Here is a 13,623-nt window from a genome sequence, read left to right on the forward strand (position 1 = left end):
CACTCTACATGTCCTAATTTAGCTTCACGCTGGTTCTCTTTCATGTATCCTGTCCTATTCCTCACAACTGGAATGTATGAGTGTATAACAGTATTCCTTTCCCATTCATGGCTCGCTGAAATGTTTATCTGGGCTTATAAAGTGGAAAAAGTCAGAGGGCTTTGAAAAGTATTAAATATTCAATACATTTAATGGCGTGGTTGCACATATGCTGCTATGCATTTTGGATACTTCTATATGGTACAAGACAAGTGATAAACATCAGATACATTATTCTTAAACATGGCCCATACCTATTATTTTAGCATTGTCATACTATACTGTATTTACACATCAAGGTCTTCAAAAGTGTCAAGTGAGCACTCAGAGAAAGTGCGCACTTGTAAAGTGCTGTGATTCCCATGCAGTGACTGGCAGGCCTGAGAAGTACACTTAACACACAATTGTCCAATGACACAGTCCATATGGAGTGTACTGGATTTTTCACATACAGTAAAAGGACAGTGAGCGGTTATATTATATTAATACAAAAAGAAGAGCATGTGTGTGTGTGTGTGAATGTGTTTAACTATTCTTGTTAAAGAAGAATAGTAAACTAACCAAAATTTTACCAATTAGGGACATTTTGTTAGTCCCCACGAGGTCAAATGCTATTTCTAGGGGGTTTAGGGTTAAGGTTAGAATTAGTGTTAAGGTTAGGAGCTAGGGTTAGTTTTAGGGTTAGTGTAAAGGTTAGGATTTTGGGTTAGGTTAAGGTTTAGGGAAAATAGGATTTAGAATGGGACTGAATTGTGTGTCGCTACAAGGTTAGCTGTACAAGACTCTGTGTGTGTGTGTGTGTGTGTGTGTGTGTGTGTGTGTGAAGAAGAGGACTGTACCTCTCTCAGTTTCTTCCTAGGTTCTTGCCTTTCTAGGTAGTTTTACCTAGACACCGTGCTTCTACCACTGCATTGCTTGCCCTTTGGAGTCTCAGGCTGGGTTTCTGTATGACCACTTTGTGACAAATGCTGATGTAAACAGGGCTTTATATATACATTTAATTGATTGACTGTTTGCATGTGTGTGTATTGATAACAGTCTCAGGGTGGCAGAAGATTTGCTTTGGCTCCATTCCACAGATTAAGTGTGTTCCTGTCCCCTCTACAAATACTTTAGATCCACGTAGAAAACATATGTATGGTGGCGATACAGAGAAACTGCCAAGTTCCCCACCACTGTATCAAGAGATTATCCTCCAATTAATCCTATTCGTCACAGCCTTGGAACATAAACAGCTAGTATACTAGGTACAAAAACACATTTCCACATACAGTATCTCCTGTGGTAAACTTGTGAATGGTTTAGTTGGCCGCTACTGCCCCTCGGAGTAGGATAATGTTGCCATTAGAAACTGAGCTAAGGTCTGTTTGGGATCCCCCTTAATGGTTAAGGTCAGTATTTGGGAAGGGTATGATCTGATCCTAGATCTGTGCCTAAGGGTAACTTGTACCCGGAGCCTTCTCCCTTTTCTCTCTGCACGTGCTCAGACAGCCTTGCCCATGATGAGGAGGCTCATGAGGAAGACCATGATGAAGAAGAGCCACATGAAGAGTCGGTCCATAACCTTGGCCACTTTCCTCCACTCACCCGTACGTCTCTGGGTAGAGCGCTGGTCGTGGTAGCAGCTGGCAATGTACTCGATGTTCCTGCATAGCGCTTGGTGCTGACACACACACTGGGCCCTCACCACCACCTCTCTCCTAACCCTAGCCTCTGCGCCTCCTAATGATCCTTTCCTTCTTTCTCCACCTCCTCCCACACAGCCTCTCTCTCCTCCTCCGCCTTTGCCTCTTTCTGCCGCCACTGCTCCGCCCATGCACCCACTTTCTCCTCTGAAACCCTTCTCTCTTTCTGCCTCTCCTCCTCCTTCTTTCTCACCTCCTGCTGCTCCCTCCTCCTCCTCTCCAGCATCTATACTCACAAACAGGTCGTCTTTCCACCAACTGGGCTCAAACGTTTGGTATGAGCCTCTTTTCACATCCAGTCTATCCCCCTCCTCTTTCTGTGTTTTTACGCCCACCCCAACCCCTTCCTCTCCACCCCTCCCTCCCAAGGACTCCCCATTCACATCCCAGTTGGTACTTCTGGTTTGGGGGTTGATATTGTGGTCAGCTGGGAGCTCGGGCGGGGCCCGTTTCTTGGGGATGCCGGTGAAGCAGTTCTCTCCCACCTCATAGACAAAGCAGATCCGTGCCAGGTAGTGCAGGATGAAGCGGCGGGCCCACTCAGGGACGGGACGCGCCTCCGGACCACAGTGATGGATGTTCATGATGAAGATGGTCAGGGCGGTCGACGCAGTGATCATCGTCATGGTAGCAATGTAGTACTTGCCTGTGGGGAAGTAGTGATCAGCAATACAGTCAATTCCATGTATAACAACTCTCACACATTCAAACATAATCATCATTATTCAATGTAATGGTGTACATTGACTTACATAATATCACTGCCTTCAGGATTCTAGACAGTGTTAAATAGACAGACAAGCATAATTGCTCCACAGAGGAAAGACAGAGTATAGGTTATCGAGTTGTGATTGCGGCACATTAAATTCGCTGGACAGCCACCATCGACTGGCCTCTGTACCATTACATTGACATTATCCCACAAACACCAACACAATTTATCACTTTGCTGATACCTTCTTTATTGAAAATGTAAAAAACAAATGTGTTGAAATCCTATGGCAAAAGGTCCTACTTCACTTTTGTTTTACTCTGCCTGCATCTCAATGTTGATTCAAAATGCATAAGCACTTTTTGCTTGTCCCTATACTATTTCACAATAAGATATGGAATAATATACTGAATAAACATACAAAATATGCTTCTTCTGTATTCATAAGGTCTCCCTGCTCTGTATCACATCTCATCTATACACTAGCCAGGCAATTCAATTTAGCAGCAGAGAGAGGCTGTATGAGGATGTTGTGCTGAGTAAGACCCATTAAATATTTACTAAGCATCTCTGCCTGTGAGTTTATGGGAGAAGACCTACAAAAGTCTCTGAGGAGAGCTAGTCAGTCTCAGTTAGTGTTGGAAAAGGAGCTAAAATGGCCTCAAAAGCCCAGAGGAGAGTATATATTATCTGATTGCTCTACTCATGGCACTCTCTCTCTGCCCATCTCTCGCCCCTTCTCTCACCTATGAGTGGTACGTTCTCCGAGGGTGGCATGCTCTCTGCCACTAGCAGCTGGAACACGGTCAGTGCCAGCAGCACGGTGACCCCAAGGGACACTTTCTCCCCAGAGTCAGCTGGCAGGTAGAAGCCCAACGGGGCCAGGAAGGAGATCATCATACAGGGGATGAGCAGGTTAAAGATGTAGAAGGAGGCCCTGCGTTTCAGGTGCAGGGTGTAGGTGATGTCTGGGTAGGGGTCCGAGCAGCAGCCGTACAGGATCACGTTCTTCTTGGCTGGCATGCCCAGAACCTATAGTTAGGATAGCATGGAATAGAATATAAATGAATGGCCTGCGGTGATCTAGCGGTTTAAGAACACTGATACTTTGAACCTCTGCCAGCATGGGTTCAAATCCAATCCAATGCTCTTTCAGCACACTCCACCTATCTCTCTCTGTCCTATCCAATAAACAAATAAAATACATGTATTGTGCATTGTTGAATAGAAACTATAGAAACAACTAGATAAGACAGTCTTATAAATGCAAAAGTGTTTTCAATCAATAAAGTGCACATAGGGAATACATATCAGGCTTTGCCCATACAAATATCAGCAAAAGCACTGCTATAAATAAAGGATAAAAAAATGTCTAAATGAACTAATAAATCTGACCTCCCACTCTACATTGGCCACGAAGTCGGCCAGGTCAGCACTGTCCAGGGCGTTGACCAGGTCCATCTGGTTGCCGTTGTGTGTCCAGGAGCCGAAGGTTAGGCGACACTGCTGGGCATCGAACGGGAAGAAGGACACATCCACTGAGCACGAGCTCTTAGTGATGGCCGGCTGGTCCCACATGATCTGTCCATCGTTACGGATCACCACATTGGTCTCCATGGAGCTGGCGAACTGGTCATCAGCACTGAGAGGAGGAGAGCAAGGCGAGAGGAAGGGAAAGTGTGTGAGTGAGAGAGAGGGGAGGTTGAACGGAAAATTAGGAGTATGGATGGAGGATAGAGGGGGAGAAGGAGGACAGGGATGGTGGGAGAAGGAGAGACGGAGGGAGGAAGGAAGAGAGGGAGAAGAGGCAGAGTGTGTGAGGAATTCATTGGTGAACAAAGAAGGCAATAAAAAGCATAGAAAATGTGTTCTTATCTACAATAGATACCGTCAAGTCACTAAAGACTCTTTAGAGGAGTGACTGGGAAAGGACAGAGAGCAGAAATGGAGGGAAGGAAGATGGGCATGGAGTGTCTCACAGAGAGACAAAGGATGTGATGACGGTCAGGCAGGATGATTGAAAGATGATTGCCGGGGCGCAAGGAGAGAGGGGAGAGCAGGGGTGGAGCCCACCCCTCAGAGCCCACTTCTACACTCAGAAATATCACTACACTTCTGACCTTCATCACAGGGACTGGACTGAACTTAGAACTTTAATAGTCATTACCCTAAAAGTTTGATTCTTCTCAGAAATCAAAGCTTAGGAACTGAATCTGCATTGCGTGGCATCTCCCTACTATCAATCGTCCTCCAACAGGGGTTTGGTAATTAAACATGTAAAGTGTTAGTTTAGGTATGGGATTATTGTGAGTCTCATGTAACACACAACATTCAAACTTGTCCAGATATTTCCAGGACAAATGATGTAGAAAGTCTAGCCTGTTGTAAAAGGATTACTGATTCAGTTGTAATAACAACAAAGGGAGATTAAAACATAACAAGACTGTGAAAGAATGAAAAGCTGGATTATTCCGCTAATACAGTGTTTCCCGGTATATATATGAGAAAACCCTGTGCATCTAGGTCTGGGTCCTGGTTTAGGTAGGAACAACTAGTGTCCAAAAACAAGTTTAAAAACCGCATACTAGAAAAGACAGGCAACCAACCTTGTCTTTAGTTATATTTATTTTCCATTTAAGGTTAAAAAATGAAAAATAAACAGAAGTCAAGGTCAGATGTCTGTATTTTCTAGTGTGCAGTTTTACAGTTGTTTTTGGAGAGTTTCCCAACTGTGGGCCAGGGTCCATTGGTGGGACAGGGCTGGTGCCTACTGCGTTATTGATTAAGACTTGATTCTGGCTAGAAACACTGTCAAAGTTGAATTGGCACATTGCAGCAATGAAAAACTTGAAAGGCTGTAGGTGGCCATAAATCATAACAAGTGCCAAGAGATTTTCCTGACCAGGTGGCCTAACCAAGACAAACCCTGGCACTAGTCATGGTGCAACAACAAGAAAGTCTAGCTCCAATACACTGTGATGAGCATCAGAAGTAGACTGGCTGCCTGGACACCCCGTGAGTAACGGCTTTTAGGGTGTCCAGCTTGTGTCCATGGCAACACAACAGAAATTTGACGATGAGGGTGAAGAGGAGTATGAGGAAGAGGACAACAAACCCGTGCAGGGAGAACCGATATGTCTCAATACCAGCCAGACCTACTTGTTATATAGGACAATATCAGGCCTCCATACATAACTACTAGGTATACGGATGGTATCAAGACCATCGTAGTCCTCCTTCTTCCAAGTGAGGTAGGCGTCCGTCCACACCTGCCGGATCCACAGGTACGTGGTCAGGATCTGGTTACGCTCATCCTGCAGAAAAACACACAAGAGACAACATGTACTGAAACACACAGGTCCAATGACTACAGGTACTGAAAACATACAGAAATGGTAGTATCAGAGGAGGCTGAGGTGTGCATGTGATGTGGGGTCATCATGGTGACCTTGTGCATGTGTTTGTGTGTTTACCATGTCGATTATCTGTGAGAGGGTGATCTGCAGTGTGACATTGATGATGTGGTCCGTGTCCTCCACTGGTCTCAGAGCGTTGGTGTAGTTAGCGAACAAATCAGTCAGCAACTTTTGAGCATACCTCCCATGAGCACCAAGACTCACTGCCACACAGAGAGAGAGAAAGACAGAGGGGGGGGGGGGGGGGGGGGGTTATATTATTCAATATTTAAATCCAAGTCTTAGTTTCTCAAAGGAATGGGAAGATATGTCTCTGCAGTATCCTAGCTCGATTAACCTTAGAACGACCTTGGAATCCACTTAATGATGTCCAGTCATTTGATAAGCTGATCACAAAGCTAGCTCTACATGTCTGCCTGGTCCCCCATGCATGACTCACGACAGTCATTACATTTGATAATGTTACAGCATCTTTTGGTTAGGCTTCTTCCTATATGTAGGCACATTTAAGGTATTGCCCTTTTGTGCGGTTGCCCTTTAACTGCAGGGTCACTGGCAGAAGCCCTGCTCCAGATGTTCTCCCTTAATCGCTGCATTGATGGAACTGGTGGGAAGTCCTGTAGTCTCTCAAGCCTTTCTTGAAAGAGTTCCTGTAGGGGTTTGGGCCAGCTTCTTGAGGTCCCTTAATATTTGGATTTTGGTTTGGCAAGAAAACACACAAACAATGGCAACACTCATGTTTCTAAACCTTATGTTAATTTTTTATTATTTAGAAATTCAATTTGACAGAGACAGACCGAGGGTGAGAGAGAAAGTGACAAGGGAGATGGAGATAGAGAAAGGGGAAATGTTAGAGAGATTAACAGGGAGAAGTAAACAGAGGTGAAAAGGACAAAAAGATTAAGGTGGACTTTAGCGTGAGGGGAGGAAAGAGAGAAAGGGTTGGAGGAATGGAGGGAAGGAGTTAATTACTCAACGCACAGAAGAGAAACGCTGGATATATGAGAGAGAAGGAAAGAGAGGGGGAACGGGGGAGAGGGGGACAGAGGCAGATAAGCGGAAAGTTAATTACAAACAGTAAATGAGATAGTGTGTCCATCTAGAACGGCTAAATCCCTGTCCATTCACTTCCTACTGTAGACAGCACAGCGCAGCACAGGCACAGGCACGCCTTGTGTGCCACTACAACCCCCACTGCAGAAAGTTAGACACAATCAGTGCCTCTACACTTACTACTGCCAAACATTATTGTCACTCAATCTCAAACAATGCATGTGTGTGTGTCTGTACATGTAACAAATCAGTGTATGTGTGTGTGTGTGTGTGTGTGTGAGATAGAGATAGAGATAGAGATAGAGATAAAGAGAGAAAGAGAGATGGGACAAACACCAAATTGAGACTGCAAGCAGAATTCTGCAAGAAAATCCTCCATGTAGAACATAAAACACCAAATAATGCATGCAGAGCAGAATTAGGCCGATACCCGCTAATGATAAAAATCCATTTAAATCCGCTAAATTCAACAACCACCTAAACGGAAGTGATTCCCAAACCTTCCATAACAAAGTCATCCCCTACAGAGAGATTAACCTGGAGAAGAATTAACTAAGCAAGCTGGTCCTGGGGCTCTGTTCACAAGTCCCAGGACAGTAACACAATTAGACTCAACCAAATCATGAGAAAACAAAGATATAATTACTTGACACATTGGAAAGACTTAACAAAAACACAGAGCAAACTAGAATTGGGTGAAATACCACAGTGTGCCAGCACAGCAGCAGTATTTGTGACCTGTTGCCACAAGAAAAGGGCAACCAGTGTAGAACATATGTTTATTTTCCCGTTTGTATTTCAACTATTTGCAGATTGTTACAACACTGTATATAGACATAATGACATTTTACATGTCTCTATCCCTTTGGAACTTTTGTGAGTGTAATGTTTACTGTTCATTTTTATTGTTCATTTCACTTTTGTTTATTATCTATTTCATTTTCTCTGGCAATGTAAATATATGTTTCCCATGCCAATAAAGCCCTTTGAATAGGATGGAGGAAGGGAGAGAGAGGGAGAGAGGGAGAGAGAGAATAGAGAAAGAGAATGTAGTTAGAATAAGACTTGTTGGCCTGATTACCCATCTGTAGTTCTATACATGTGTGAATGTCATAGAGCCTCTGTAATATCCTGTACATACACCATGGATTGCATGTCAACCAACAAGAGGACTTGGTTACAGCACCAACCACATCTGTGAACCAGGCCATCACTGTAAACCTACCCCCTCATCACATAGCATTCATCCCATAACCTCAACCCCTATCCCCGAGCCCATTATGACTAGGTTCCACAGTTTTCCCTGGTCACGTCACACAGTAAATAAGCAGCAGTGTTAAGGATTGGAGGTTGGCTCTGGGTAGAGCTACGTTGCATATAAAGCTGACCAGATGCGTCTGTTTACCTTAAGTTAAAGAGACAGTTCACCACTAAATCAATGTTTGTCAAGTGTTGTCATACTTCAAAAGTGATCTAAAGTCCACTCATTATTCCATACCATCTTCTGTGTAAATCACACATTCAGAAAAATCTCTATACCTCAAATCCAAATGAATGGGAACGATGAGACCAATCTAATTCCAGCGATATTGGGGTTGAACTACAACCTTTTGTCTGTACAGTTGGTGCAGCGTTATACAGGGAACTTGCTGTCCTTGATCAAGTTCCTGAACGTTACCCCAACTGATGCATCATCAGTGACACAGAGGGGGAATTATTTTTTTGGGTACCATGGGGTGCCTGTACATCTAGTCTAAAAGAGTACAGGAGGGGCATTATGGCTCCTTCGCAGTGCTCTTAAGGACTTGAGTAGCTACTCCATCATTTTCTAATCCATATAGTGTGGTGTGTGTTGCCACAAGTCATAAGGCATCATACATCTGTGAGTAGCTTCTTCAGTCTGCTGATTCATGGCATTTTATTTATATTCATAGATAGTATTTACTTGTCCTGCCTTGGGAGCCTGTAAACTCAGCATAAGAATGTGAAAGTTACCTTGACTGTGTCACCTATAAAAGTGAAAAATTGTTCTAGCCTCTCATACAGAAAACTCTGTATCTGTCTCAGTGTGACTGTGAGTGCACGTGTTCGTGCTTAATGGTTGGATGCTCTTCATCTCACACATTGTGCAAAATGGCTTGCTGCTCTAATACTGTGTGTGTGTGTGTGTGTGTGTGTGTGTGATAATGTACTAGTAAAACTTACTTTGAGATTCTATAATTATGTCCACCTGTGTGTGGCCTGTATTGTTGCCGTGACATTGATTGCCATTGCCTCCTATGTACACTGAAGAAGGTCTTATACCCTAAATGTTTGGCGACAATACAAATAAGTCCTGTCCTATTTTTGTTCTGTGTAATAATGTGTATGGCACACAGAGTGGTCCATTAACATGTTTATCTGCTTCTGAGATCAGTCAGCACCCCATCAGCAGCTCACTGGCTGTCATAGCCCCATTCTCTCTCAGTCCAGCTCAGCATCCATCTCTGTGCCAGTATAAAGTGCTGCAGCCACACTGCAGAGGGCTGCTGTCCCACTACTACATTCACTGGGCCACAGCTCTCTCTCTCTCTCAACTCCTAATGGAACAGCAGGTTTACTCATCTGTTCTTTAGTTCCTCGTTCTCCTCATTGTTTCTATCCCTCTTATGTGTTCTCTCTCTCTGCCACTGTAATCACCTTTCCTTCTCATTCTCTCCTTCGCTCTTTCTCTCTCTTTATCTCAGTTACGCACTCTCCACCTCTCTCTATTTCTCCCTCCTCTCTCTCTCTATTTCTCCCTCCTCTCTCTCTCTATTTCTCCCTCCTCTCTCTCTCTATTTCTCCACCTCTCTCTATTTCTCCCTCATCTCTCTCTCTCTCTCTCTCCACCTCTCTATTTCTCCCTCCTCTCTCTCTCTCCCTATTTCTCCCTCCTCTCTATCTCTCTCTCTCTATTTCTCCCTCATCTCTCTCTCTCTCTCTCCCCACCTCTCTATTTCTCCCTCCTCTCTCTCTCTCCCTATTTCTCCCTCCTCTCTCTCCCTCTCTCTCTCTATTCTCCCTCCTCTCTCTCTCTCTCTATATATTTCTCCCTCTCTCTCTCTCTCTCTATTTCTCCCTCCTCTCTCCACCTCTCTATTTCTCCCTCCCTCTCTCCACCTCTCTATTTCTACCTCCTCTCTCTCTCTCTCTCTCCACCTCTCTCTATTTCTCCCTCCTCTCTCTCTCTCTCTCTCTCTCTATTTCTCCCTCCTCTCTCTCTCTCTCTCTATTTCTCCTTCCTCTCTCTCTCTCTCTCTCTCTCTCTATTTCTCCCTCCCTCTCTCTCTCTCTCTATTTCTCCCTCCTCTCTCTCTCTCTCCACCTCCATTTCTCCCTCCTCTCTCTCTCTCGCTCTATTTCTCCCTCCTCTCTCTCTCTCTATTTCTCTCTCCTCTCTCTCTCTCTCTATTTCTCCCTCCTCTCTCTCTCTCTCTCCACCTTTCTCTATTTCTCCCTCCTCTCTCTCTCCACCTTTCTCTATTTCTCCCTCCTCTCTCTCTCTCTCCCTATCTCTAGAAAAGCAGGTTCAGTTGTTTGGTGGGTTCATGAGGTGTGAGTTTAGTCAGCGTTTTTCTCCAGCATTAATCTAAGGGCCCTGGTGCTAACGGACCATCACATGCCAGCTGGCAGACACTTGTCTAACTACCTACTGTATTGCCCAAAGTGCACACAACACACAGACATGAGAGGGAACATACACATGGAGAAACCCAGATGCATGTACCAACTAGCACACACATGCACAAACACATGTAGGCCTACTGTAGAGCCTAACAAAACATACATAAGAGTAGACATTACACTGTATTGGCTGGTTTCCCAGATATAGATTAAGACTAGTCCTGGAATAAGAAGAACTGTCTGAATGTGTATTGTCAGACTGACAGGACCGGGTTGTATTATCTGTCCCATCATGCCATGAGGCAGTGAAGCATCAAAGCCTGTACTCCTACCCTGCCAGAGGCATTGTGGGATTATTTGCTATAATCCCACTCATGCCCTTCACTGTACCCTCTCTCCTCTAGCATCTGGATACACACACACACCAGCCACTCCTTGAAGGCAGGGAGCACTCTGACATCAACTCTAACGGTAGTTTCAGAAGCCCAGACCTCATCTACACTAACTCTGGGTCATCACCATCTGGTCATAGAATTTAAACGATTTCTAACCACAAATAATTGTTTTAATCACTAACCCTAATTTTAAACCTAACCTTAATCCTAGGTCACATACATTTTATCATTAAAGTGATACTGCCAATTTTTAAATTTTATTTTGTTTAACTTTTTACTGAATTTGACCCAGACCCTAATATCTCTATTCTATCCTCTGACTGTGTGAAGTGATTGAAAATGCACAACATAATCAGAACAAGATGCCAACTATTTAGGATCCATACTTTGGGTGTGTCAGTGCGCGCGTGAGCCCAGGGACATCCTGATGATTCATTATTAATGAACAAGGGTGTCCCTGTAGCCTCTCTCTGGGTGTACGCTGTAGGGAATAGTAAACACTCATTATTTACACACAAGAAGGTCAGAGGAAAGGTCTCTCACGTAAACACAACACTATTTTTCTCTCCCTCTCCTCTCCCCCTCTACATCATCGACTCACTCCCTCTCCTTTCCCTTTACCACTCCTTGTCCCCTTCCTCTCTCCCTCTCCCACTCCTTGTCCCCTTCCTCTCTCCCTCTCCTCTCCCACTCCTTGTCCCCTCTCTCCCTCCCTCTCCTTTACCTTTACCACTCCTTGTCCCCTTCCTCTCTCCCTCTCCCACTCCTTGTCCTCTTCCTCTCTCCCTCTCCTCACCCACTCCTTGTCCCCTCTCTCCCTCCCTCTCCTCTCCCTTTACCACTCCTTGTCCCCTTCCTCTCTCCCTCTCCTCTCCCACTCCTTGTCCCCTCTCTCCCTCCCTCTCCTTTCCCTTTACCACTCCTTGTCCCCTTCCTCTCTCCCTCTCCCACTCCTTGTCCCCTTCCTCTCTCCCTCTCCTTGTTCCCTCTCACCCTCCCTCTCCTCTCCCTTTACCACTCCTTGTCCCCTCAATCTCTACTCTCCTTTTACCACTCCTTGTCCCCTCCCTCTCTCTCCTCTCCCTTTACCACTCCTTGTCCCCTCAATCTCTCCTCTCCCTTTACCACTCCTTGTCCCCTCAATCTCTCCTCTCCCTTTACCACTCCTTGTCCCCTCAATCTCTCCTCTCCCTTTACCACTCCTTGTCCCCTCAATCTCTCCTCTCCTTTTACCACTCCTTGTCCCCTCAATCTCTCCTCTCCTTTTACCACTCCTTGTCCCCTCAATCTCTCCTCTCCTTTTACCACTCCTTGTCCCCTCAATCTCTCCTCTCCTTTCGCTTTACCTCCCTATGTCCACTCCCTCTTCTTTCCTGGAAAGAAACATTAGTGATATTGATTCTTACAAATTGAGGCTACCAATTAAACAAAAAAAAACAAAAATAAAAAACAGGAAGAGCAACTATCAAAGTCCTTGAGACTATTTTTAAAAATTTCTTATGGGCAATGTATTGATACGGAAGTCTTTGACCATAGAGTCCAGACCCTGTCATCTTCTCGGTTCTCCTCTTCCTCTCTTTTTTCCCCTTCATTCATATCTTCTCTTGTCTCCTGTCAGTATGTGCATGACCAGGCATGAGTCTGGGTCAGCGGTCACTGGGATGATAGCATTAACCTGTTGATAGTGGCAGATATCACGTGTCCGGACAACAGTGTAATTCTCTCATCTGATCTCTGTGTGTGTGTGTGTGTGTGTGTGTGTGTGTCTTCTCTTTCAGCCCAGTGGTCACGTCAGAACACACTCTCACTGCAGGTTTAAACACCAGATGGTTAAGATTAACAGGGGATGATATGGAAAAGAGAGAGCGATAGATAAATAAATGATGAGGAACAGCTTGCCACAAGTACAGCAATCAGGTATTAATTAAGAAACACGCCATAATCTCCACAGCTTTGTGAAGAGTGAAACCAGCAATAACACCAAAAGAGTCAGGCACTATGACATGGTAGCCCATCAAGTAATATCAGGTTAACTCCATATTTCCATTCCAGTGGGATAAAACACTAAATTCTCATCCTGAAATCACCAACCCAGAGTGTGTAGTCCATGCATGCCATTATATCCTGTCCACCTTTGCCTGTAAATAAATCTGTGAGGGATAGTTTATACATGAATTCATCATCCAATGTGACCATAGCTCGTCTGCCACATTTTCAACGTGAGGTCAGTTAGGTCACTATACTGTAGGTGGCATTTTATAACACTGGGAAAACATGAAATAGCCTACTTACTGTAAATTAGTCTACTGACTGACTAAAGTGAGGAAATTTGCCCTCAAAGTCTATTCCGTATTTAAGCCATGGATAAGCAATCAGAACCATCTCTGTAATGCAATTCATGTTGTCAGTTTGTTAAGCAACAAAGAGCACGTACCTGGAAGAAAACTTACACCGATGAAGAACAGCAACATAGGAAATAAGCTCCATAGATGCATGGCTTTGAACTGGCACAATGTGCCGCTTTTTGCTTGATCCAGCAGGCAGAAGAGGAGCAAAATAGTCACCTACGTCTGAGATACCGTCCTAAAGCGATTGAAAGATGATTTGCCGTATCTATTGATTTTAGCGCACTACTGAAACGCGCCGCGAAGAGACAGCTGCGCACACAGAACTGATTA

The 13,623-nt window shown here is 44.6% G+C and overlaps 1 protein-coding gene across 1 annotated transcript; it reads right to left on the bottom strand.

Moving 5' to 3' along the window:
• Positions 1–1,518: 1,518 nt before the first annotated feature.
• On the bottom strand, positions 1,519–13,590 carry LOC139421992 (neuronal acetylcholine receptor subunit alpha-10-like). The gene is made up of 6 exons (XM_071173133.1): positions 13,380–13,590; positions 5,910–6,055; positions 5,596–5,750; positions 3,832–4,078; positions 3,183–3,468; positions 1,519–2,370 (listed from the first exon to the last, which is right to left on the bottom strand). The coding sequence occupies exons 1-6, from the start codon at positions 13,438–13,440 to the stop codon at positions 1,523–1,525; spliced, it is 1,743 nt and encodes a 580-aa protein (XP_071029234.1). The 5' UTR covers positions 13,441–13,590; the 3' UTR covers positions 1,519–1,522.
• Between the last annotated feature and the right edge of the window lie 33 nt (positions 13,591–13,623).

The sequence above is a fragment of the Oncorhynchus clarkii genome, chromosome 12 (genome assembly GCF_045791955.1).
Source record: "Oncorhynchus clarkii lewisi isolate Uvic-CL-2024 chromosome 12, UVic_Ocla_1.0, whole genome shotgun sequence".
In the NCBI taxonomy this organism is placed as follows: domain Eukaryota; kingdom Metazoa; phylum Chordata; class Actinopteri; order Salmoniformes; family Salmonidae; genus Oncorhynchus; species Oncorhynchus clarkii.